The sequence below is a fragment of the Poromitra crassiceps genome, assembly GCF_964638095.1.
Source record: "Poromitra crassiceps genome assembly, chromosome: 2".
NCBI lineage: Eukaryota > Metazoa > Chordata > Actinopteri > Beryciformes > Melamphaidae > Poromitra > Poromitra crassiceps.
In genome coordinates this window covers 7062243-7088644 of record NC_139624.1, presented here as the reverse complement: position 1 = coordinate 7088644, position 26402 = coordinate 7062243, and the positions used below count along the sequence as shown (strand labels likewise).

Below are 26402 nucleotides of genomic sequence, written 5' to 3'. Positions count from 1 at the left end.
GTGGTGATCACCATCATTTGAGTCATGACCAGCGTCCTCTCCTTCACGGCGGCATGACACAGCTCTGTCAATCTCTTCCTCTCTGCCTGCCTCCCTCTCTTCTGGGTCTGTTTGGTCATCCAGAGAGACCTTTTTGTAGTGGTCAGCTTTATACCCCATGTCTTCTGGGTCTGTTTGGTCATCCAGAGAGAAGTTTCTGTAGTGAACACCTCTATACCCTGTGTCTGACTCTGACTCTGGAGGAGTCAGACATGGAAAAGACTTCTGGAAGCGTTTGTAGCTGGCATTGAAGTCAGGTAGGTCTCTGTTTATCTTGGGCGTGTGGGAGAAGCTGTTACCTCCTCGGCGGCATGACAAAGCTCTGTCGATCTCTTCCTCTCTGCCTGCCTCCCTCTCTTCTCGGTCTGTTTGGTCATCCAGAGAGACCTTTCTGTAGTGGTCAGCGTTATACCCCATGTCTTCGGAGTCTGCTTGGTTATCCAAAGAGAACGTTCTGTAGTGAGCACCTCTATACCCCGTATCTGACTCCTCCTCGTCACTGGATGCGGATCCTGAGCCTTCCTGCTGGGATCTGGTGTAGCGCTTCTCTGCTGCCTGCTTGACAGTCCTCTGTGCCACCTGCTTCAGCAGCAGTGAGATTCCCTTCACCTTCTGCTGGATCTCTCTCACCTCCTGCTGGTCCTCCCTCTTGGGCAGCAGATCTTGTTTCCTGAGGCCTTTGAGTTTGGTCTGGTCATTTTGGTGGCATCTGTGACTTTGGCGGGCAGCCGCTCGGGCAGCCGTCATTAACTGGAAGGGTTTGCACTGAGTCTGCCTCCATTGCTTTCGGTTCTCCATGTACTTCTGGAAGCGTTTGTAGCTGACATTGAAGTCAGGTAGGTCTCTGTTTATGTTGGGCATGTGGGAGAAGCCGTTATCTCCTTCGCTGGCAGCATCTTTGCTCGTCTTGCGCTCGTTGAGTCGTCGTGCTACATTGTGGGGTGGCATTGACGTGCTGGAGAGCATCTCCCTTGATCTCAGCCGTATCCTGATGGACCGATACAGCTGCTCCTCCTTTATCTCATCCCCTCTGGATGCTGCCATGTACACCGACTTGGGCACAGGCTTGGCCCTAATGGGCACTGTCCCTAATGGGCACTGGGCGGAGGGCTGTCGCGTTCGCAGCTGCTTCTCTTTCTGCTCCTTTCTCAGTTGCTCCCGCTCCAGGAAGCTGAAGGGCTTCTGGAGGGTATTGCAGTCTCGCATGGATCGTCGCCATTTTTCATCCCGCTTCTGCAGCCGGTGTTGCAGCTGCTTCTCTTTCTGCTCCTTTCTCAGTCGCTCCCGCTCCAGGAAGCTGAAGGGCTTCTGGACGGTATTGTGGTCTCGCATGGATTGTCGCCGTTCTTCGTCCCGCTTCTGCAGCTGTTCATAGCGGGGGAGGCGAACGTGGGCCGGTACTGGGCTGGCTTGGAACTTCCTCTCGCACTCTGTCATGTCCTCCCGTTGGCGTCGCAGCTCTGTGCTCTCCAGTTCCATCTGTGAATGCCTTTTGATGCTGAGCCTCCGTCTGTCAGCCTCGTGCAGCGTCATCTGGAATGGTTTGGGGATGGTCAGTCTGTGTTTCCAAGCCTCCTTTCCCTTTGGGTGTTTGCGGCGATGGAGGGTGGGCAGCTGGAAGCCCTGCCACATGTTCTTGATGTGTTCTTTGGGAGAGAAAAGCAGGCTTGTTGGCAGGCTGCTGGAATCTCCCTCTTCATCTGATGTGACTGACTGATCCGAGCTTCTCCTGAGTTCAAAGGCAGAGTGGTTCTTCTCCAAATACTGTGAAACTGCTGACCTGGTCTTCAGCCATGCCGGCTTGTGCCCCGCCTCCCATGACATGTCTAGAGCTGGCACCGTGGATTTGGGCTGCAGTTTCCTGCGGTACATTTCCTCCATCCCGACCATGATGCGCAGTTGGGCCTTCTTCAGCTCCTCCAGCTTGCTGTAGTACTCCTCGTTGGAGATCAAGATTTCATTCAGGTTGATGTGGCCTCTTGCTGCTCTCATCTGAGGGCTGCCATTCCCCGGGGAGTCCACACCACTGAACTCAGAGCCAGAGACCTCATACTCCACCTCTGTATTCTCGTAGCGTTGGTTGTCCATATCGTTACAGGGCTTGATGGGTATCGCCCACTCCTGGCTGGAGGGCTGTTGCTGTTGCAGCTGCTTCTCTTTCTGCTCCTTCAGTCGCTCCCGCTCCAGGAAGCTGAAGGGCTTCTGGACAGTATTGCTGTCTCGCATGGATCGTTGTCGTTCTTCGTCCTGCTTCTGCAGCTCTTCATAGCGGGGGAGGCGAACATGGGCTGGTACCGGGCTGGCCTGGAACTTCCTCTCGCACTCTGTCATGTCCTCCTGTTGGCATCGCAGCTCTGTGTTCTCCAGTTCCATCTGTGAATGCCTCTTGATGCTGAACCTCTGTCTGTCAGCCTCGTGCAGCGTCATCTGGAATGGTTTGGGGATGGTCAGTCTGTGTTTCCAAGCCTCCTTTCCCTTTGGGTGTTTGCGGCGATGGAGGGTGGGCAGCTGGAAGCCCTCCCACATGTTCTTGATGTGTTCTTTGGGAGAAAAAAGCAGGCTTGTTGGCAGGCTGCTGGAATCTCCCTCTTCATCTGATGTGACTGACTGCTCCGAGCTTCTCCTGAGTTCAAAGGCAGAGTGGTTCTTCGCCGAAAACTGTGAAACTGCTGGCCTGGTCTTCAGCCATGACGGCGCCATGGATTTAGGCTGCAGTTTCCTGCGGTGCATCCCCTCCATCCCGACCATGATCCGCAGCTGGGCCTTCTTCAGCTCCTCCAGCTTGCTGTAGTACTCCTCGTTGGAGATCAAGATTTCATTCAGGTTGATGTGGTCTCTTGCTGCTCTGTAGGCCTTCATCATCTGAGGGCTGCCATTCCCCGGGGAGTCCACACCACTGAACTCAGAGCCAGAGTCCTCATACTCCACCTCTGTATTCTCGTAGCGTTGGTTGTCCATATCGTTACAGGGCAGGAGCCTCTCCTGCTCGTATGAAGCTAGCGGGGCTTTAGTGTACGAGGTCACCAACACTGTCTGGAGGGCGTCTGCCATACTTTCACAGTCTTTGTTTCCAAACGATTCGGTGGCTTGGGCTTGGTCACTGTTGTTGCAGCAGGTTCAGGCTTTATTGGCTGGGCTATGAGCAAGAGTCGACCAATTTATAACCTCAGCAGGGAAGGAATTTATGACATCACTGATGATGTCATAGACATTGTGACATCATCAGTGATGTCATAAATCAACATAATCAGTGATTTGTGAGATGACTGATGATGTCACTGTTGATCATCAGTTCACTGGACATTGTCATTGTGACATTAGTGATTTATGTGGTTGCAGGTTCATGCTTTATTGGCTGGGCTGTGAGCAAGAGTCCAATTTATAACCTCATTAGTGAAGGATTATGACATCACTGATGATGTCACAGACATTATCAGTGATGTGATACATCCACATCCATTGATTTATGACATCACTGATGATGTCACTGATGTAAAAAAAAAAAAAAATGTTTTTTCTCTCAAAACAATTGCTTTAATTGTCTCAAATGAAAGGTACTGCTTTTATCCAACTCAAAATATTAGCAGGATAAAACCATGACAGCTATTAAAAGAGGGGGAAACCATTGATCCAGAAGTAAATAACTGACACATTCCTGGCTAGGCTTCTTTTCTCCTTCAACCCCTCCTCTCTTTGTAGTAAGAGCATCTTTAATAAGTGTATTATGTTACTTTCTGTAAAGTATTATCTTCATATGCTTTACTATTCCATAGAAATATCAAAATGCTGACTTTTGAGTATTTTGTTGTGTATCTTACATGAGGAACTATGAGTATCGTGTGCATGTTAATGCTTCATTGGACAGAGCTGGTAGGGCAGTGGTTCCCAACCTTAGGGTCGCGACCAGCTTTACTTTATTCACCAGTTTGACGTTTTCTAGTCCAAAATAATCCAGGTTGTAACGTATCCAACACCGCCTCGCAAGCAGCACCTCCTCAGCTGTTGCCAAAGAACTTGCAAAGAACTGACACTCCAACACACAGCTAATCCACCATTTGGACAGACTAGGCGACACAGTCAATGTCTCCGGCTAATGTTTTTCAGGCCAAAATGGCAGCAGCGCTGCTTTCATAACTACACTAGGCTACCCACTAATAGGCTACATCAAACTGCTGACAACAAGGTCTGTGGATTATCTTGAGTAACTGGGTCATGATTTCTGGAAAGAGTCTTTGCTGTTGAGTTTTTCAAATTGATTTTTTGGGTACTTTGAGCAGATATCTCAAAAACTGAGCAACTCACACCAAAACTAGATGGATAGCACTAGAGGTAAGATGAAAAATATGTATTTTTTTATTTGGGGTGAACTGTCCCTTAAAAGTATTTGGTAGAGCCACTATGTTATTTTGTGTGTCTGTGTGTGTCTGTGTGTGTGTGTGTGTGTGTGTGTGTGTGTGAGTGAGTGAGTGCGTGCGTGCGTGCGTGCGCGCGCCTGTATGTGATACCTGAGATTTTCTTGGGTTTTCTTAGGCATGACCTACCCTCAATGTCCTCCTCCCCCCCATATAACCCTACACCGCAAATTAATAGAATACAAGGATATATAGTAAATTACTTTTAACTCATTCACCGCCAATGACGTCTTTGACGTGTTATCAGAAATAGCCCTCCCCGCCAATGACGTGTTTGACGTGTTTTTGTTTTTATGAGTGCAGCGCATAGTTGAAACACTTACCCAGCCTGTGACATAGTTTCGGGTCCCTAACCTCAAAGTCAAGCCGACAGCACGTTATCAAACACATACCGCAGCTGTTGTTTGAAATTAGGAAGAAGGTGGAAAGGAGGAGAAACGCGCTTCCTTGTTGCAGAGGAGAAACGCCATTGAAATGCCCCCTCGCCGCGCTGCAGAGCTGATCGACTTGCTGCAGAGCAGCGGACATCGAAACCGCGGTAGTCAAACCCGTGACCAACATGATCGATCCTGGTCCCTGGACCCCGTTCCTATGTGCCAGCCTTGCTGCAGGGCGAACCTGGATTGCCTAGTCAAACCTGTGACGAACATGATCGATCCGGTTCCAGCAGCGCCTGGTCCCAAAGCCAAGCCGCGGACCCGTTCCTGTCGCAGCATTCGTCCCAGCGAGAGGAGGGAAACGAGCAGCAGAGGAGGCAAAACGCTGATGGGGAAGGAGGGGGAAGGAGGTGCGATCTAGCAGCAGCTGTGGAGAGAACTCTCTCTCTCTGTGTGTGTGTGTGTGTGTGTGTGTGTGTGTGTGTGTGTGTGTGTGTGTGTCTGTGTCTGTGTGTGTCTGTCTGTCTGTCTGTCTGTCTGTCTGTCTGTCTGTCTGTGTGTCTGTCTGTACACTCACTCACACTGAGCAAACTGTATTGTTGAATGTAAAAAAAGCACTTCATATTAGGGATGCACCGATATGAAAATTTTGGCCGATGCCGATAACCGATATTAACATTGCTGTTATGGCCGATAACCGATATTTACCGATGTCGATATGATCTGTATAAAACCAAATTTTTATGATCATCACATTTTGTACATACTGAAAAACACATGTTAACACTGAATTTGAAAAAGTTATGCATTTCTTTATTTGCAAAGCCTTTGGAAAAGCCCATAAATCATAGATTTACTGCATTATTTCATATCAATGTGAAGAATTTGGCTGATAATGATAACCGATATTAACATTGCAACATCTGACCGATACCGATATGACCGATATGTTAAAAAATGACCAACATCGGCCGATACCGATATGATTGCCGATATATCGTGCATCCCTACTTCATATATATATATATATATATATATATATATTTTTTTTTTGTCATTTGTGTCATAATGAATAATATTTACATGTCTGATGTCAATACAGTTCAAAATAAAAGAATTGAGAGCGAGTTCTGCCTGATATTGTGTGCTGTGTACATAAATGCCATTTTCTGCAATTTCTTTTCTCAGAGAGACCTTTTGGGAGAAAACAGGGTGTATATAAATGGCTATAAGTAGAGTACAGAACATGCTAAAAGCTCACTTTTTTTTTCCTGGTGAACCCAGAGACGTACATCTTCATTTTGAGGTATTGCAAATCACTCTGGTGCTAATAGATAATTTACTGTGGGTCTTGAAAGATGACCAACAATTATGAAAATCTTTGGCCTGTGCTAAATATTGGCAGTCCTAAACTGGCGGTGAATGAGTTAATTTGTCTTAAATTCATAGCTCACTGTAAAATAAATAATGATCAAATTAAATTAAATAAACATACAAAATGTACAAAAGATGTGATCAAAAGTCAGCATCTAAAATTTACATCACAAAAAATGAAAAAGAAATGTTCTTGGCAACTAGCATGGCCATTTTCACCTCTGCCTTGCTGACTTCCTCTCATGAGGAACGTGAATATGTTAGCAGTTCCACTCTGTGCTTCCACAGCTTGTTTGTGTTTAGCATGTTTGCTAATGTCATTTTCCCCACCGTGTTCTACGCTAAAGTCGGCCCGACACAACTTGCAGAATGCATGGTGTTTGCTGATGCGGCTAGCGGTTAGAAAGCGGAAGGTCTAAACACCAAGCGCACTGAAATTTGGACACGTCTCTCTTCCAGCTCAGTGGCCTTGTGGTTTGAGTGTCCGCCCTGAGACTTGGGAGGTTGTGAGTTCGATCCCCGGCCGAGTCATACCAAAGACTATAAAAATGGGACCCATTTGCCTCCCTGCTTGGCACTCAGCATCAAAAGGTTGGAATTGGGGGGGTTAGATCACCATATGATTCCCGAGCGCGGCACCGCTGCTGCTCACCGCTGCTGCTCACCGCTCCCCCAGGGGATGGGTCAAATGCGGAGAACACATTTCACACACTCAGGTGTGTGACAATCGTTGGGACTTTACCTTTAACTTTACCTTTCTTTTTGGGACCTAGCTGTTTCATCCATTTTCCATGGCAAAGCGAAGGGAGCCCATTGACTGTATACATATGATGGCCCTCACTCTAGAGCTTGAGCGTGCGCCACTCGTCACTACCTCTGTGTTGGGTTGCCAGGTACCACGACACATATCCTACAAATCAGGAGATTAGCGGGAGAAATTACCAAGCGGGAGCACAGCGGGAGAAAGGGTTAGAAATCGGGATACTCCCGCATAAATCGGGAGTGTTGGCAGGTATGTTGTGTGTGTGTGTGTGTGTTACCTGTGGCTAGTAGCAGTGGTGTAGATGGAGCAGATATGACTTTAGGTGAGACAGTGTCCTCTGGGTAGAAATTAGCAGTCTGGAAACAGTTCCTGTAACAAAACCACATCAGAACCAGAACTGCTGTAAATCACCAATTATAAAATGGCTCTCTCAAATCAAGCAATCTGATTGGTTCACAGCCATTGTATAATTCCAGTAACCGAGTTCAATAACCCATGGCCATGGGTTATTGGTTGCCATGGCAACTCTCTTACTAAAAGGCAGCGCTGCACTCGAGCCAAACAGCTTTCTCCTGATCTGCTGTATGGAGGGTCACTAGTCGGACGCATGATGGCGCAACTCTCTTACTAAAAGTACCTCAAAAACAAAATGGCGGAGACAGCTTTTCAGATCCTTGTGAATCGATCTTCGCTTATAACTTTACTAATACTTCGCAGAAAATGATGTTTTGTACAAGAATAGACGCGGGCTAATGTCTTAACCCCTCTCTCGCGCGCCCTCACTCTTAACCCCGCATTTCTAAATAAGACGTAACGTTACTTGGTGTGGGCATATGGCTCTGGTGTCGGGCTTTGTAAAAAGTCCAGGCAAGCGCCAGGATTGGCCAATGTCGACTTCAGTCTCCAGAACGATCCAATCAAATCACCCGCACGTCTATCTTCTTGCTAGAGGTCCCGCCTTACAGTAGTGTTTCAACTGACTCTCAGAATACCATGCCAGTCGGACTTATAGTGTTATTATTATTATATTATTATACTTGGAACCCTTTTATAAAAGCAATATAGCACTCGAGCAGCGTGTGTTGTGGAATATATCCCCCTGCTCAGTTGTTATCCCACTCGGCCTGCGGCCTCGTGGGATAACAACTGATCAGGGGGATATATTCACCACAACACACTTGCTCTCGTGATATATTGCTTAAGTATAAGGCTACGTTCACACGTCAAGCCTCAGTGCTCGATTCGGATGTATTGCTTTGATTAAACCCACTATCACCGCCAGAGTTTTCAATCTGTTGTCGCCCGGGGACATTCCCGCGCTGCACACCAGAGACTTCCTCCCGGCCTAGCTGGATAATTTCCTGTTAGCCTTCTGCTAACTTGAATGGGGATCAATAATTCAATGCGGCTCTTCTAGACCTTCAATGTTATTGGACCGGATGGATCAAATTCTGAAGTGAAACGAGTCATTTCTTAATTCCTGGATTCTCGAGATTTTTATGCAAGTAACGTGACAGTAGCTACATCACAAAATGAGCCAAATCAATTTAAAAACTATAAACACATCTGATTAGGCTTTGCAACTGGGGGTACAAGATGAAACAACCATAATATAACCCAGCATGGAGAGGGCCCCGGGAAGAAAGTTTTGTACAAGCTGAACTGACGCCTCATTGTTCACAGAAGAAGGAGCCTTCTCTTTTCCTCTCAGCGCCTCCTCGGCGCGCCTTGAACCTGCCCACAACTCCCATTGACTTCATGCCTGGCAGCTTCAAGCTTCACGCGTCAGGCTTGGAAAATAGGGCTGAATCCTGAACGATCGCTTGAGCAAGGCGTGAGCGTGGCTTCAGCGTGACACGCGCACGGGTGGTGTGAACGGCCTCGCCTGTTAACAAGGACGCCTAAATGAAACTTGTGGGTTCAGCGTAGGTTGAGCTTAGGTTGAGCGTTGCTTCGGCGTATATAGTGTGAACGGGGGCTTACAGTGATGACAAAATGATTGTCTCCATATTCTACGAACAGTGTTTCTCAACCACTGGGCCATGGCCCACTGAGCCTCAGAGCGCCATCTAGTGGGCCGCGGGTCAGAGATGGGCACTTGAGACTTGGTGACTTGGACTCGAGTCGACTCGAGTCCCTGTTTTGATGACTTGCGACTTGACACAAACATAAATGACTTGAGACTTCAACTTGGAAGTTAAAGACTCAAGACTTGACTTGACTTGAGAGGTGATGACTTGAATTACTCGTTTGTGTTCATCAGTTTAAATAATGAAAATAACGTAACGTTGTCAAGTGTCTCACCATGCGAGTGCATGGTGAGTGCAAGCTGGAGAGGCGCGTGACTGACAGCCAGCCATCCAATCATGACAATGCCTTGACGTGGATTTTTTTTTACTGAGAAGCAGTTAAGAAATAAGCATTTATAAACTTATTTGACTTTTGTTTGATTACATTATTTCTCTGAATATCAATGATTATAATACAAATTAAATTCATTGTCACTTTTTGAACAGTTTAGATAAATTGGCTAATAATAACACTATTAGACAGGTATTAACCTGTTCTCGCTTAGCGTAACGTCACCGTTACGTTCTACATTTTTTGCTGTTCATCCGTCATTAACGTGGTGAATTAGGTGGTTAATTCTCAACAATGTTGTTCATGCTAGATACCAAACGAATCGTCTGACTCTTGCGCATCGAACCATGTCTTCCTTTTTCGGATCAGATCAACACAGCAGAAGTTATAGACGTATTTGTACAATGAGTCCTGATTTTTTTCCCGAGGCGAGATAGTATCACTACTGTTCAGTGCGGTGTCGCACCACCATACCAACATATCTCATAGTAAATCTTGCATGGAAAATGAAGCTAAGGGTCTAACGAACAAAACTAGCTATTACATTTAGTCACCACCACATCATAACTGCGACTATCATCAATAAAACCATATTTGCTTACTTTGCAAATCCGTGAAGAAGATATTGTTTTTGTTCGGTTTCCTGTTAGTTTCCCGTGAAGACAAAGGCGGAAGGACGAATTACGACCTATTTTGGAAACTAGATACTCTCTGGAACAAAACTAGGTCTTCCGCAATTTGCTGTGGGCTCTATTGGCTACACAGTGTGTCAGTCAACTCAGGTCGTGCTCTGGTTGGATGTTGACAAATGTGGGGGCATGTTCTGCGTAAACGTCATATTCATCGAATCCAATGGCAGATTGCTAAAATTTGACTGACCAGTCTTGTAGCGAATTAAATTACCTTTCCAACGAGTGGTCGAACTCTTTGTTTGGGTGAGGGGGAGGGGCATTTACACCCCTGCGTCTAGCAAAGAACGTTTTAACTTTACGCATGGAGTTTTGAATAGCGCACGGGGCAACAACAACAGCAAAGTCAAAGACAATTCTTTTGGTTTTTCTGATTTGTTTTATTTGATTTACAATGCCGAAAGCAAAGAAGAAGACTCATTTTCTTGGCACAAAGTCTCATTTTACAGTAGAGGAGGCTCCAGTGATGTCGATTTCTCTGAATCAGAATCAGGATAGTCTTGACTCGAGGAAGAAGATGGTTTGATCCTATGCTCGATCGGTGAGTATACATGCATTTTCAAAATGTTTTATGATATTATTCAATAATGAAAATGGCATGTGAATGTGTGGGACACATTCACATTGATGGTAGGCTACTTATTTTCATTACCCTGATTTATAACACTGAACAAATAAATACATAAATAAACAAATAAATAAATAAATAATTTCCAGCCAGTCAATGACTTTATATGAATGCTATGTTGGAGTGTTCACAGTTCTAATCTATCTTGGTATAATTGTTTGACTAGAGTAAGATGATGGGTGTCTATTTGCATTCAAATGGTTCACCTGGATGTGGGGGTGGGTGGGGGTAGGCAGGGAAGTGGAGACCTGGCAATAGGGGGGTGGGGGGATTTTATTCAAAATGCAGTCTTTCCCTGCACTCCATAAAATGGTGAATGGTTGTTTATTATGATTTTTTTTTGTGAAGCAGAAGTGGAGACATTGACTGGGTGCCAGAGACATCTCACAGAGGAAGCGTCGGCCCCCACTGGCCTCTACCTCCCCCGCTGATCCTACTGTCCCCACCACCCCCGATGCTCCTACTGCGGATGGCATGATGTTGATGAGGCAGATGTTGAGCCACCACAGCTACAGTTCAGGCCTGTCAGAACACCTGGGGCCGGTTGCACCAACTGGTCTTAACTATGCCTGGTCGTAACTCCTACGTCGGTCTTAGTTAAGACCATGGACTTACGCCTGTTGCACCAACACGGCTTATGTCTGGTCTTAACTATGCTGGTCGTAGCAATGCGCGTCCATGTGAATTGCCAGGGAATGCACCCTGATTGGATGATGTTGCAAAAAATGTGCCTCGCGACCTGCTTGGAGCACTGTGCCACTACGCTCTCTCAGCCACTACTGTAAAACACCCTCCCTCCTCCCATCCTCCCTCGCTCCGGGGGAAAAATGGCGGCTATTGAGCAGACAGAGTCAGTCTGAATGAAATTGAATGTAACGTTCCCAATTCTATGTATTAACTTCTAAAAAACTAACGGCAACATTTTGGAAGGCGGGTTAGGTTAACTAGTTAGTTATAATCTAACGTCGTGCTTTCAAAGACGGCGAACTGGCGGTGTTACGACGATGACGGTCAAAAAGGTCTCCGCGGAGATCTCTGTTACAGGCAGGCTCTACGCCTCCTCCTGACGAGGCGTAGGAGTTACGCCTGGTCTTAGTGAAAATAAGGCTTAAGTCGTCTTGGTGCAACCGGCGTAGCTGTTAGGTCGTAAAGTTACGACCAACTTACCTTAAGACCAGTGTAAGACCAGTTGGTGCAACCGGCCCCTGGACCACAGGTTACCACCACTGCACAATACAGTGTACTGCAGCTGTTTCAGCTCTTCCTGTCTGCCTCCACACTGCATTCTGTGCAGAAATCGAGTACACCCAGACACAGAATTATAGTGGCCAGAGCCATAGAGAGAGGGGGCTTGGTGCAATACTTTTTTTATTATACTGCACACGTGTTTTATTATATTGTACACGTTTATAGTGTGCACATTGGTCAATTGACAGTTCCTATGTGCAATTGTGCTTTTTTGAAAGACAGGGATGCAAACTAGTCACTAGGTGATGGTCACCTTTTTCATACCAACATAGGATTATTTTTGAGTGGTTTTATGTCTGCCCTGGCATCTGTAACCTTTTTCATTTTCCGTGACTTTACATCCCTGCAAAGAGTAAATAAAACTATTTGTACTCAAGTTATTTGGTTTGACTCTATTCTTCTATTTCTATAGCCTCAGCCAGGAAGGATTTATGACATCACTGATGACATCACAATTGCTTTTGGCCACTTTTAAGGCTGGCTCACACTACAGGATTTTCAGGCCGATTTATGCCCGATTCACCCCTCCCGAGAATCGGAGGAGAAATCTGGCCTGGCAGATTTGGTCGGGCCCGACGTTCGGCACCGATTATCTTGTAGTGTGAGCTGTTTGCAGATCCAATCTTAAGCCTCCCGATCTGCTCAAAGCCTCATCGGGGCCGTCCCGATCATATCAAACATGTTTGATATTTAGGACTGAAAATCTGCGCGAATACATCATTCTGCTGCTGCGCGAGACTTCCGTCGTTAATTGACGCGGCTCATTTGATGCGCTGCACTGCAGGCATTATAGGCTACCAAATACCAACAGCACAGAACCACGAGTATTTGGGGGAAAATGTCACTAATTTATATCACAATGAATGACCAATGAATAAAAAGTTGTTATATCGTAGTTTTGAGCCCCTGCCAGTCAGAGGCTGTTAATCTCATGCAGGTTGGAAAGATCATGCAGCAGGGAAATATATTTTGTGTGTGTGTGTTTGTGTTCTCACTTGTACAGACAATAGAGTCGCGTTGTTTACACGCATGCTAACTAATGTGAGATTAATTTGTTTGGCGAGACGGGCATGAAAATTAGGAAAAAAGAGAGAGAGGTGAGGTGGGGGCGGAGCGCTTTGGTCACTGCTGGAACCCCAAAAACGAAACAGGTTCGGAGTATGGCCGGGCGTCAAGGTGATTATCCTGCCGATAATCTTAATAATATCCTGTAGTGCGTGGTGCGCCACATTTACAAATCTTGTAGTGTGTGCATGTTTGAGATTCTAGGGAAGATAATCTGGGAAGATTCTCCTGTAGTGCGTGTCACAGCCAGATTTCAAAATCGGCTAGGATAGTCAGAATCCTGTAGTCTGAGCCCAGCTTTAGAGAGGCTTTGGGTACCTAAGAGATTTGAAAAAAAAAAGAAAAAAAAAACTAAAATACAACAAAGTTGTTTTTATGAGTAATTTATGTGATATTGTTGGAAAAAAAAAATATATATATATATCATATGCCTCTAAAGTCATTTGGTTACCAGGTGTCCATTTGGAGTCTCCAAATGGCTTTTTGGAAATCCGCCTAGGTATCTCCCTACTAAAACCACTGCCAAATACTCATGTTTTGATATTTTTTCATCTCCTTTGAGTTGTGATGTGGTAAGGCCTGTGGCTATGTCTCCATTGGGTTTCTAGCCATAAATACAACAACCACAGGTAACTGTTTACACTGTAAAAGTGTTTTTTATTCTAGGCGAGAATCAACCACTGTGTTTGAGCTGGTGTTACTCAGGGTGAGTAACACATAGAGTCATTCTGACACTTCAAAGTCTTACCTTTCAGAAATGGTCAGGCAGTTGTCTGTAACCCTAGCGGTTCAGCCACAGTAAGCATTTTAGTTTGGGTATGTCGTTTTCACAATTTTCTTCAGAAATAGGCCCCTTTAGAAGGGGTTAATACCATGTATTTTTTTAATAAAGCAAGACTGCAGTATATTGGGCATGGGGAAAAAGTGACTTGACTTGCCTTAACTAAGGACTCGACTTGACTTGCCCAAAATGACTTGGGACTTGCTTGAGACTTGGACCAAATGACTTGGTCTCATGTCTGCCGCGGATGACCTCTCACATCAAGATATCAGAATGATAGCCTATCATTTATTTGGGAAGCAGAATTATTTCAATAATCAGAAGTGGGCATTGAATTACAAAAGGTCAAAAATCCCTCCAAAATACCACATTAACTCATTGAGTGCCAGCCACTTTTGGAGGACGGATGCTCCCAGTGCCAGAGTTTCAGAGCGTTTTCAGTGATTTCTCGAGGCCCACAGAATATTGTGTGATATTACTATGTAAACACTGAACACGCACAAAGAACGATGAGACTCTCTTCTATCATCAGCAAAAAAAAGTTTATTGATCCCATTTTCCGTTCTTTAGTTATGAGCCGGAGAAGATAGCTTGATTCATCCAAAAACAGCAATTTTTTTCTAGAAGCTGAGATAATTGGCCTTTTGTGAAATTAAACATTTCAAGCACATCACTGACTCTGAAGCTAATCTTTTCTAATGTAGTCACACCTCAAAAATAATTTCCTTCAATAAAACAGTGAAGGCCAGGGAATTCTGTTTGGCAGAATAATATTTTTTAGCTACAACCAGCAGCGCTGGCCCCTGCGTGCGCTGCTGGTTGCAGCTTCTTGCTGGTCTTGATTTGCTGCTGGTGGGCATCGGATATTCTGGCTTGCGTTTGTCAATCCTGTCCTGCTGCCTGGGTCTGTCTGGGTGTTGTGTGTGTGCTGCTCTGCGTGCCCCCTCCCCCCCCCCGCCCCGCCCCGCCTCGCCTCAACTGCACACTCCTCCTCCTGTCTGTGGTGGCTCTCTGCTGAGTTTGCTGTGCGCACAGTGAAGGGGGCTCGACATCCTGCTTTTTTACAGCGTTCCGCGTGTGTTTGTCACCGGCAACGATGCTTCCAGTTGAGAATAATAACAACTCCACGGTGTGGATGTGCGGATGTGCGGAGCGGCTCAATTGTGGGAGCAGATTGGCTGCTGCAGGCACAGCTGCAGTAACGTGCTTCAGCATATCGATGCATACGGATGCGATGCGATTTCCGTTTCCATAACGACTTCTTCTTTGTTTTTTCCTTGCCTTTCTGTTATGTGGAGAGCACTGTCGCCACCTAAAGGTTCTGTAAAATAGGTTAGACACATCCAATAGCTATAATATTTGTACATCAGAGGCAGAAGGCTTTGATCGACGCCCCACCGTCAAAAAACGCAATTGACGAACATGTCCGTCCTTGGCACTCTACGTTACTATTTGAAATGACGAACATGTCCGTCCTTGGCACTCAATGAGTTAAGACACCAAGACTTTGGGGAACATCATAGAACAATTCATGCTGAGAGGGAAAATGGCCCTGCCAGTTATTACGTCGATAAAACTTTTGCGTAACTTTGGAGCGTTATTTAGCCCACTTCCAAACTAGCATGACACTTGGTACCAATGGATGCCTTAGGTCTTCTAGTTGTATATGATACCAGTATCTTCACTCTAGCTTTAAAAATGAAGCTGCTACAGCCTCTGAAAGACAGCAATGTCGGCCGCAGACGTCCGTTTACATATCGTCGCTGTTGTGCCAGGACCTCGAATGTCCCTTTTTTCACTTTTTTACTTTTTGTCATAAATCAGTGCCATTGGTCACCCTTCACGTCTCTGTGTGGTTTTTAACAAATGCAACCAATGGAAAAGCATTAAAACGAGCTTGTGAGTAAATCTCGTAACGCCATTCGCCCTCAATCTGTCAGTCAAACCTCGAAATTCGTCCCCTACCTCCGTCTGTAGCCCCCCCACACAGGACAATAAAACTGGAAAAGTCACACGGCAGACGTGCTGTGTATTTCTCATATCGTTTTGACTAATCCTGGCTTCCTCTGACGTTAATATATCAATCAAATGTTTTCCAGTTATTCCTAGGCTGCAAACTTGTTTTAACACATTCACTGCCAACCGTTTTTCAATACTGTAGGTAGCTTCAGCCAAGGTTTTTTTTTGAGGATTCTGGCTCATCTTTCAAGAGCCGAGGATTATTTTCTGCTAGGACTTTGTGAACACAAAATATCTCAAAAGAACTAATAGAATGTGTGCTTTCTCTGTCTAAAAGAGTTAGTTTGTAGAGTTAGTAGTTATGTAGGCATTAGCAGTTGAATACAGCATGGTTTCAGCGTCTGAAAATGAAAGCTGAGATAAATGCCTTTTTGTGAAATTCGATAGAACAGGCAGAACAGTCACTTTAACCATTTATTTTTGGCATCAGTGAGACATCAGACATCTAAACAATATAGTTCTGAACAGTAATTTCCTCCATAACAGCACCCCCACCCCCCTCTCCTTCAAACTCCTCCCTCCGTGGGTGTGTCTTTGGTGGCTTTGCAGCGTTTGTCACAGGCTGCCTGTGTGCTGCTGCCTGGCTGCTGGCGGCCGCTCGTCGGGCGAGTCTGGATGGGGCTCGTTCGTTTCTGGGTTTTCGGTTGTGAGCTGGGATGAATCTGCGTGCGATTCTGGGCTTTCTGCTGGTGTTTCAAAGTGTGTTGCACCCAGTCTATTTTTGGAACCCCCCACCGTTGTGCGCCACCGTTGTGCGCCAGTGCGAAAGCGTTTTCGCCAAACCATTCTACAGTATGAGAATGGCTTCCTCACGCTTTTCCCTGCAGTTTTGGCTCGGCTTTCTCTAGTCTGGAGAGCACTGTCGCCACTTAGTGGGTCGGTGGAATGGGTTGTACACGTTCGGTGGCTCCCATATTTTTATAGGAGATGTAAAAGGGTTAGATCCACGTCCCACCGTCAAATTTTTTTTTTTTTTTTTTTTTGTTGACGAGTTAACTCGTCCACGGCAGTCAACGTGTTAACATGCAAATCGGAGTGTTTTCTGACGAGAATAAAGTAACGTTAACGCTACGTTATGTCAGACTATTTCTCACCCCATGCGAAAGCCCCCGCCTCGGCCATGAGAGGCGAGGGGCACGCTGTTGCTCCTGCGCGCGCCTCCGCGGCCCGGAGCTTGGGGCTCGTGCATGAGCATACGACTCTCTCCCGCCTGCCTGGCCGGGAGAAAGTGCTTCCAAGTCGGACTGATAATATAAACAACATCATTTGAGCTTATCCAGGTAAGATATTAATAAAGTAATGACACATTCAGCGGGAAACTAACTATAATTAAGACATGTGCCAACTTTGACGACGTTTGGTTCAGTATTTTAAGAGCAAACAGGTTTTTTTTACTTCCTGAAAAGTTGCTGTTTTGGAGATTCGAGGTCCTGGAACGACAGCGACGATATAGAAATTTCATCTGACCACTGCACCTCCAGTAAAAATCAATCGCCAGTAGACCATACCCAATCAATCATAACGGGCCCCCGATCACACAGCACTTCAACTCCAGTTTACTGTGTGTTTTCTCTCTCTGTCTCTCTCTGTTTGCATTTTGTTGTCATGGAACTCTTTGTCTATATCGGGAGTACGGCTGGTGAATTGGGCCGGACACAAAGGGCTCTATCTCCCCCCTGGCCTTAAATTAGCGTTTATGGCCGGGCGCAGCGCTATTAGTGGGCATGGTCAGGCGCATTCCCTAATTTTTCCTCGGCGCTAACCATTTAAACACGCCTTTTTAAGCGTAGAATTATTCACAACTGTCACAAATTGGTGATCTGCAGTAAAGCAATCACATTCTTCCCTTCCAAGCTCCGATCCACTCGATCCAGTCCGGTTGCGGCTGCATGCTGTCACCTCTTCATGCCAATTTGGATATCTCAGCGCATAGATCATAGCCTGAATAAAACGATTCAACCTACAGCCAGGCAAATACAGATCTGTTCAGCAGGGCTGATGGTCTCCCTGTACAATATGTAAGGGTTAATGCACGACGAGGTGTCCATTATCACCTTTTAAGGGACGACGTGGAGGCGTGAACCGTCCGAGGCGAAGCCGAGGATGGTTGCCTCCGCGAAGTCCCTTAAAAAGTGATAATGGACACCTCGAAGTGCATTAACCCGCTTATACCATGGTCACTTGCCAAAGGAACAAAACAAGACCATTCATTTATATTTTCATGCATTTTGCAATCAAAATCTAGTTTTCATAACCTTGAATATGAGTTGAGAACCGGCGAGACAAAATAGTCCCCTCGAGATTAGGCTATCATTGGATAAAATGGCTGCTTAGTTTCTACACCTGGCACAATTCTAGAATCAAGCTAACTAATAATTTCACCAATCATAACAATCGTAACAACATACAAAATAAAACGGCAATGTCTAAGAATGCAACGCCATGTAACTGGGTTGTTTAAACTCGCATTCCAGGGAATTGCGTTAACGTCTGCGGGGTCTTATAAGACGTAAATGGCGTGAGGCAGAGTGAAAACTATCTGCTTTCAGTATGTTGGAGTCCAGGTATGTTTTGTACAAGGATGTCTCTCAGTGTGTTGCTGTTAACTCCCCATTTCGTTGTTTTCTTTTTGTTGATCTCGTCTTTTTCCTCTTTGACTTGATTTGTATCAGTGATAAGAGGCATCGCACGCTCTCCCAGAGCGCCTGGCTGCTGGTTGCTGCAAGTTGTAAACAGAGGGTTTGACAGTTGACAGCTGAGAGCCCGGCTTCTGTCAGCTGACCAGAACAGAGGCGGCTTCTCTCAGGAGAGGGAATCTCCGAAACGAAAATCGAATTTGTAAATAAGAGTTATTTTTTGATAAACTGAGCACACAGGGGTGATTTAAATAGTTACTTTGACCGACTAAATTTTTTTCTCAACTTCCAAAAGTGTCATATTAACCCTTAACGGGGGTATAGAGCTCAAACAGCTCTCTTGATACCACTGTTGAAACTATGGCGCATTGATATGAATGGTGAACAGACCATTTGGCTGAATGACTTTACCAACTGTACATTATCACTTTTTAATGGACACCCTGCAGCCAATCAGAATCGAGTATTCACCCAGACCATGTATAGAGCTATCTCCCTTTGGAATAGGTTGCCATGCTTGATTACTCAAGCAACAAGTAAAGTAAGTTTTAAAAAGAAACTAAAGAGGTTATTCTTGGGTATAAAATAAATGGAAAAAATAAATAGATAAATGGTTTTATTTAAATATGTTTGAAATGTTCTGTTGTACTGTAATGGTGTAATGGTGTTTTTTGTGCTTTTTTAGGGAGGGGGGGTGGGGGGTTTGGGGGGGTAGACGATTACTGTAAATGTATTAATGTATGCTTATATGTGAAAGCATGAGTATACTTTTATGTTTTTAAGGTGGACCCCAGGAAGAGTAGCTGTTACCTCGGTAACAGCTAATGGGGATCCAAATAAATAAACAAATAAACCATGGTATAAAGAACGTTAACTATCGGTGACATTCCTGATACCATCCACTTCCATGATCTTTATATGCTGTAAACACATAACTTTCACAATAGTGAACAAGCACCCCCACTCGGCTCATTCAGGACATTTTATAACTTGTAGGCTACCTGCTGCTCCTGCACATCACAGCACAGGCTAAATGATGCGACATAAATATACATTATGTAAAGTCAATAAATGTGTTTTTGTTGAAAAAGTACGTGTCAAGTAAGCTAAGTCTTGTTGGAGCGGACATCACAGTACAACCGTGTTACGGTTGTCACTCGACTATAACACGTTGTATTTGCGATGGATATATATACGGCCATGGTGTACGTTTCACATAGGGTTGTGTTTTGATTTTGTTTTGTCCAATATTGAAATGTTCTATAATTGCATGTTGTGTTAACATAAATATTATTTCTATCTACCACATTTTCTCCCACAGGTAATGGCGTGGACAGGTAATTGCTTTTTCTTGTCAAAATGTATTAAGCCTCAATGCATGCTGGGAGATGCACATGTGTGTCTGTGTGTGGCGTTTGGTAGGAGAGTCGGCGCACTGAATAAGGCCTCGTTTTGAAAAGTGCTAAGCGCAAAATTAACGCCAGTTGGGAAGATCGCTTTAGTCTGGTATTTAAGGCCGAAATGCCCATTCTGGCCTATTCTGCCACTGTGCCACGCCTCTTCAGCGTAAAGCGCATTTCGGGGCCTAAAAACATGACGCTATCTTCCCGAGTCACAGGTAGGCAGGCGCAAAGCGTGTTTTTTTGTGTTTAACGCCAGTTTAGCACCTAAGGCCAGGGGGAGAATAGAGCCCATAGGCTACACTAATTATTATTTTTTCTTTTTTTTTGCGGCTCGAAAAACTCCCGGTACTCCCAATGACCAGTTCGCCTAGAGTAATGTAAAAAAGAAATCGCATGAATTCCAGTATGACTGTTCACACTGAGGTTGCATTGCAAAAAATCTTGACCTGTATCTGATTTAGGAGTACATATGAAAGTGGCCCAAATCAGAATTGAAAAGATCAGATGCCACATGATTTGTGCTGTTCACACTGTTATATTATGAAAAGATCTGAGTCACATGAGCAAAAAAGAAAAAGTATTTTGGCCACTTACTTTGCTTGCAGTGTGTGTGTGTGTGTGTGTGTGTGTGTGTGTGTGTGTGTGTGTGTGTGTGTGTAGGTGTGTGTGTGTGTGTGTGTGTGTGTGTGTGTGTGTGTGTGTGTGTGTGTGTGTGTGTGTGTGTGTGTGTGTGTGTGTGTACTTAAGTTGAAATTAGCCACACACACCCGATTTAAGACCAGGGGACCTATCTTTGCAAAAGCGGTAATTTAGCATTTGCGCTCGTTTAATGCCATGCGCAATGCAAATTGGGGTCGTGCACAAGCGCATACCTGTTATAATTGTACTGGAAATAGGCGTGCCACATGCCAAACCAGACGTTTCAGCGCAAAAATGTGGGGATAGATGGCATTATCCTATCAGCAATTACTTTGCGCTAAGAGCTTTTCTCTTACACGCTAAATAAATAAATGTAGAATAAAATGTAGAATGTTTTAGTGGGGTTACATAAACCAACCAAATCTGTTTTAATTGATGACTTAATTCTACAAGTCAGCAATGGACCATGGGGTGGGGCACTAGCCATACTGCAGAATACAAAATAATAAATAAGATACATGAGTTAGTTTAGAGAAATATATAAGTGCTGTCAATCAACAACTATCATAGACACCAAATAGGAGGGGCAGAGCTCCCCAAACGAGGACCAAGGCAAGTACTGGTTATGGTTATGGGTGTGTAGGTGTGTGTGTGTGTGTGTGTGTGTGTGTGTACCTCCAGTAGATGAGTATGCCCACCAGCACGAGCAGACAGAGGATGGTGAGGGTGGAGACAACGGCCAGAGGAACGACAGTCCTCCTCTCTCTCTCGACACCTCCGACCAAACCAACCCGAGACTCATGGCTGCTGTTACTGCCCTCTGGAGGGAGGGAGAGAGAGCGCAGGGATCAAGTCAGTACAATGAGCTGTAAGATTTAAGGCCACAACAGACTCGTCCGTCCGCCTCGAATTGGAGCCGTCTCGCCGTCTGCCGGCGCCAGCGAGCCCTACATGCTAGGACGTCAGTCGGTTGCAGTAAACCTCCGACACACACAGAAGCTATTTAGAATCGACGCAGTAGGGAGAGGTTGGCACACAAAGGAAAATGATTCGGATTTGCTACTAACCTCTTTATCGTCGTCATAATTTGACTCCGTGTCCCGGCAACGGCCAATCACAACTCTCGTGCAGCTGACGTCACACACGTATCGTCGCCGCTGAGTTACATTTTGGAGGAGCCCCCGTCAGCCGACGGCGTCCCCTCCCCGCATGACGGCGTCCACCCGCCGTCATACGGGGAGGGCGGGGCGACGCTCTGACAGACGAGTCTGTAAACGCCTTTAGGTTGAAAGTAATAATCTGTGACATTTTCATCTCTTTAGTTAAAATTGGCTAAGTGGGTGGCACACCACCTCCAGAGTCTCCACCCTAGGAATCGAGTGCGCATAGTATAAATAAATGTCTGCTTCTCTACTCTACTCTACTGCTTACTTAAACTACTGTATATCTAGTTAATGAAAAATGTCCATTGTCTGTTCTAAACAGCAAGTATCTGGTAAAAAAAAAAGCACAAACCTTTAAAAGCATAGCACAGTGGTGTGCCCTGTGGGACCCTATGGAGCCAGCCTAGAGTGCCTGATCATACAACTAATCACAACCAGCCTAGAGTGCCTGATACAACCAATCACAACCAGCCTAGAGTGCCTGATACAACCAATCACAACCAGCCTAGAGTGCCTGATACAACCAATCACAACTCACTCTAGAAGCTTGTTCTTTTGACTTAATTCACACATTTTAAAGACCGTTCACACACCTTTCACACCACGTACATAAATTATATTATACATGGAACTTACAATGTCAAAATACTGTAGAAGCCATCATGTGATGTATAGACAATTTCAACTTGACAACATAAACATTCTAAATTCTATTCTAAATTAGCCTTGTACTTCCCGTTGCAGTATTTGCTAATACAATAACTGACAGGAAATAAACTTGAGTCCAAATTGTTCCCTAGCAACATAATTTCTGTGAATCGGTCTATAGATGGTTTTCACAGAATTGTGTTGCTAGGGAACAGTTTGGAACCTAGCTTATGTCCTGTCAGTTATTGTACCAACACTGCATCAGAAAGTAAGCTAGGGGGAATAAAAAATGTTTAAGTTATGTTGTCGAGTTGAAACCGTCTATAGTTTTTGAGATATAAACGTTTGTTTGACAGTTTCTCAGCATTATTACTTCATAATAGTTTCCAATGCAGTGGCACCCGGAAGTACGTTTTTTGTTGTTGTGAGGTCACAATGATTCGTCCTATAAACAATTTCTGTATCGTCGTAAAGATTACCTTGCATTTGTTCCTCCATGGCCCTGTTGGAATCTGTCTGTCTGAGCAGAGGGACGAGACGCCTCAAGACAGGACGTGCATCATCAAACAACCTGTCCACACTGGACGGCTGCTGCAAAGTCTTTTCTTTGCTCTCGGTACCTCCATTTTCATCACCATCAACTCCATCATCTCCCTTCCTCTTGTCTTTGACGGTAGGGACGCTTGGCTCTAAAGCAAAACTACCCACAACAACGAGATCGTCAAGACTTTCTTTGTTTCTGCCTGTGACTCCGTCATTTCCATCACCACCGCCAATGCCAGAGACCGTATGGACATACGGTGGAGAGACTACTGTGGAGAGACCCATCCCGACAACTCCATCTTCAGAACTTTCTTCCCTTCTGTCACTTCCATTCCCGCTGCCCTTTGCGTCCACGGCTCCGATGTCTTCTTTGCCCTCACCAACTCTGTCTCCATTATCCCCAGTGCCCCTCTTTACATTTCCTTTGCCATCTCTCTCCCCAACTGCAGCAATGTCTCCAGAACCGCTGGCATCCTCCGGCCAGCTTAAGACCCCTGGAAGAGTCTCGGATCTCTTTGCGTCAAGGAGGATGGTGTTCCCGGTCTTGTTCATTGAAAGTTCCTGAGAGTCTCCGCTCGACTCGCTTCCGGACCCACTTCCGGTCTCGATGTACGCCTTATTCATACCCTTCGGTTCTCTCTCTTCTATTTGCCTGAGAGTCTTATCTGTCCTAGCTGTCTCACTTGCGTTCCCCTCTGTCTCCTTTCCTTCCCCAGCTAACTCCCTCAACCTCTCCATTTTGGTCTCTTTCTTGAAGCCGATTTTGTTTCCTATGTCGGCTGTTACACTTGCCAGCTCAACTCCTGTCGCACTCCTCCTTTTCTCTGTGCTATCCACTTCAAAGACAGTAGCAGAAAGGTCAGTCTTGATTGTTATGGTAATTACTCTGTCCCATTCCTGACCGAAGCTGTTGCTGTGAAGGCCAGAGCCGGACCCACTGCCGTCTGTTGGGCTATCTGTGTTGGATTGCTCTGATTCGTGGGGACGAGAAGGTTCGCGGGTATCGAGAAAACTTCTAGAAGTGGAAGAAGATCGGAACGAGGTGGAAAAGTGGCCTTCAACATTATCCATTCTGGCTTCCACTTCTTGGGGAACATAGATTTGTGACTCAGAGATTTTCAGACCATCTTGAGAACTACTGTCATTTTGAGTTGGAGCAGTTGTGGTATCAGAGTTTCTTTCTGCGTGCTCTTCAGAGGGGTTATGGTGAGAGATAATGCCACTCCTTACATCTTCAAAGAAGCTGCTGTTGTAGTCCTTAAAGGGAGTGAGAGATGGCGGCATCACACTGAATAAATCCTCTTCAGCAGAGAATCCTCCTTCTGGGGCAGAGAGGGCAGGGTTTGTATGGTTGAATCGTCCTTCTGGGGCAGAGAGGGCAGGGTTTGTATGGTTGAATCGTCCTTCTGGGGCAGAGAGGGCAGGGTTTGTATGGTTGGCTATCGCCTCTTGATGCACGATATTGGTTAAGTGTGAAGACTGGGCAATGGTTGACTCATCAAACCTGGACGTGGGTGTTTTCGCTGGGGGGGAAGGGCACACCAGAAAGGTCCAAAGATTTGCTATATGACGGGGAAATACACACCCGCAAAGGGATGTGTCATTTTCAAATGTGTCATTTTCTGTGACTGTAGTTTAGGAGGCCGCAAGTTTTTCAATACACCCAGGGGTGGTTTGAGACTTTCAACATGTGTTTCTACCTATAGAGAACCAAAGTGAACGTCACTTCCTGCTTCAGTATGCGTACCAAGGGATTTCATCCGCCCTTTTATTTTCTATATACATTTCGTAAAATGCTTATAAAAATTGTGTTACTTGGTCAAACCAAGCGATTCAGCTATGTTTAGAATCCGGAGAGAACATAGAACATTTCACTCAGACCTAAACCTCCTAAAAAATATTTTCTTTAAATCCACAATTTTTTTTGGTCTGATGGCCTCTCTTGTTTCTAAATATCGTTGAACCAAACAAGTAAAACTATTTTTATAAGCATTTTATTAAATGTATATGGGAAAATAAATGGCGGATGAAAATCTCTGGTACGCATACTGAAGCAGGAAGTGACGTCGACTTTCACTCTCTATATGATGGACATGACAAATCCTTTTGGAGGTTCAGAAAAATCACTAAATCCATTGTTGCTATAAATGAGCAGGATCTTGGCTCTGCAAACATAAAGCTGTAACTCTTCTGGCACCATAGACCAGAGGAAAGAGAGGATACAAGAAGAGAAACCCGCAAAGTATTTATTGAGAAGCACATGATTGACAGATATGTACAGAGGACAGTGCATCCTCGGGTTGAACAGCAGCGGAAGTCTGTATTCTGATATGCAGGAGAGAATATAAAAACAACCACCAGAGTGCGGCCTTGAGCTGCAGAAGAGTGTGCAGAGACAGGACGGAGGCAGAGGAGTCCCAGCAGTAGATGCAAATCACAGAACTCAAGTAGATCCAAGTAGAAGAATACAGGGGCAGAAAAAGATAGAACTTCATTGCCGAAGTGCAGAACAGCAGAGGAAGAACGCCACCGTCTATCACCCCAATCACAATCATCATCTCCGTCACCTTGTTGTTTTACATGATTGATGTATAGAGGAGAACAACCATCCTCCACCACCACCACCACCACCACCACCACAACCACCACCACCACCACCAGCTGTTGCTACCATGTAAACCTTCATACTGTAAATTCCCAGCCATGTTTGTGACTGTAATTTGAGGTTTACAAGGTAACTTACAGTTTATGTGGTGATTTTCTAAACCTTACAGCCAATATAACCAGTGGTACATTAAGGAGATTTTCAGTAAGCAGTTATTATTGCACGTTCCTGAATACTTTTCCATTGATTTAATACACACACTAGTGCACTGGAATAAGAAAAGCATTCCCCAAAAAATTAACTGTGGGTCTCCTTCCCATCCATGCTTCCTATCCATGAAAATTGGCGAGATGGTTCTGTATGGCAACAGTTTATAATTATACTATAAATATAAAAATCATTGTTCCAGTTTAATAACCAGGTGTATTAGAACTTTGTCTGTGGAAAATTATTATAAATAAATACACAGTCATTATTCTTTGTTAGTATGTAATGAAAATCTCCCTAATGAAAAGCTATGAGAGCACAATGTAAGAAGCAAGTGTGTAAACATAACCCCCTAGGGTCACACTAGGAAAAGGCATTTCGGGGTCTTCATCCTACCGGTGAACATGGGCTGGGTTGTTTGCATCAGGACCTTGGCGAGGGAGGGGGTGGTGGGCGATCTGTAGGCTGGATCAGCGAGGGGGTTGCTGGGAGCTGCGGTCCTCATCCCAGGCCAGGCGGTGGAAGAAACGGACACCATGGTTTCTGGGGAAGGTTTGCTCACAGGGGCTGCACTGTCTTCAGAAAGGGACGGCACCGCCTCTTTGTCCACGCCATCACCTGTGGGAGAAAATGTAAAACGTCACATGTTGTGACACAACGTGAATGACGTGACAGACATGATTTGATTTGATTGATTGGTACAGCGCGTGACCAGTGGTAGGTTAGGGTTAGGGTTACAATTACTCCCCTAAAAAATGACTCAAGTAAAAAGGAAAATTACCATTTGAGGAATCTCAAGTAA

At 45.1% G+C, this 26402-nt stretch overlaps 1 protein-coding gene across 1 annotated transcript in view; it reads right to left on the bottom strand.

Annotated features, from left to right (window-relative positions):
- Nucleotides 1–26402, bottom strand: part of ptprz1b (protein tyrosine phosphatase receptor type Z1b) — a gene marked incomplete at both ends in the record, with an annotated part of 165234 nt that overhangs the window by 44561 nt on the left and 94271 nt on the right. Inside the window, 4 exons of the mRNA XM_083660693.1 lie at nt 7243–7334; nt 21110–21254; nt 22725–23759; nt 25997–26218. Of these exons, the coding sequence (XP_083516819.1) occupies nt 7243–7334; nt 21110–21254; nt 22725–23759; nt 25997–26218 (1494 nt within the window). The remainder of the gene's footprint in view (nt 1–7242; nt 7335–21109; nt 21255–22724; nt 23760–25996; nt 26219–26402) is intronic.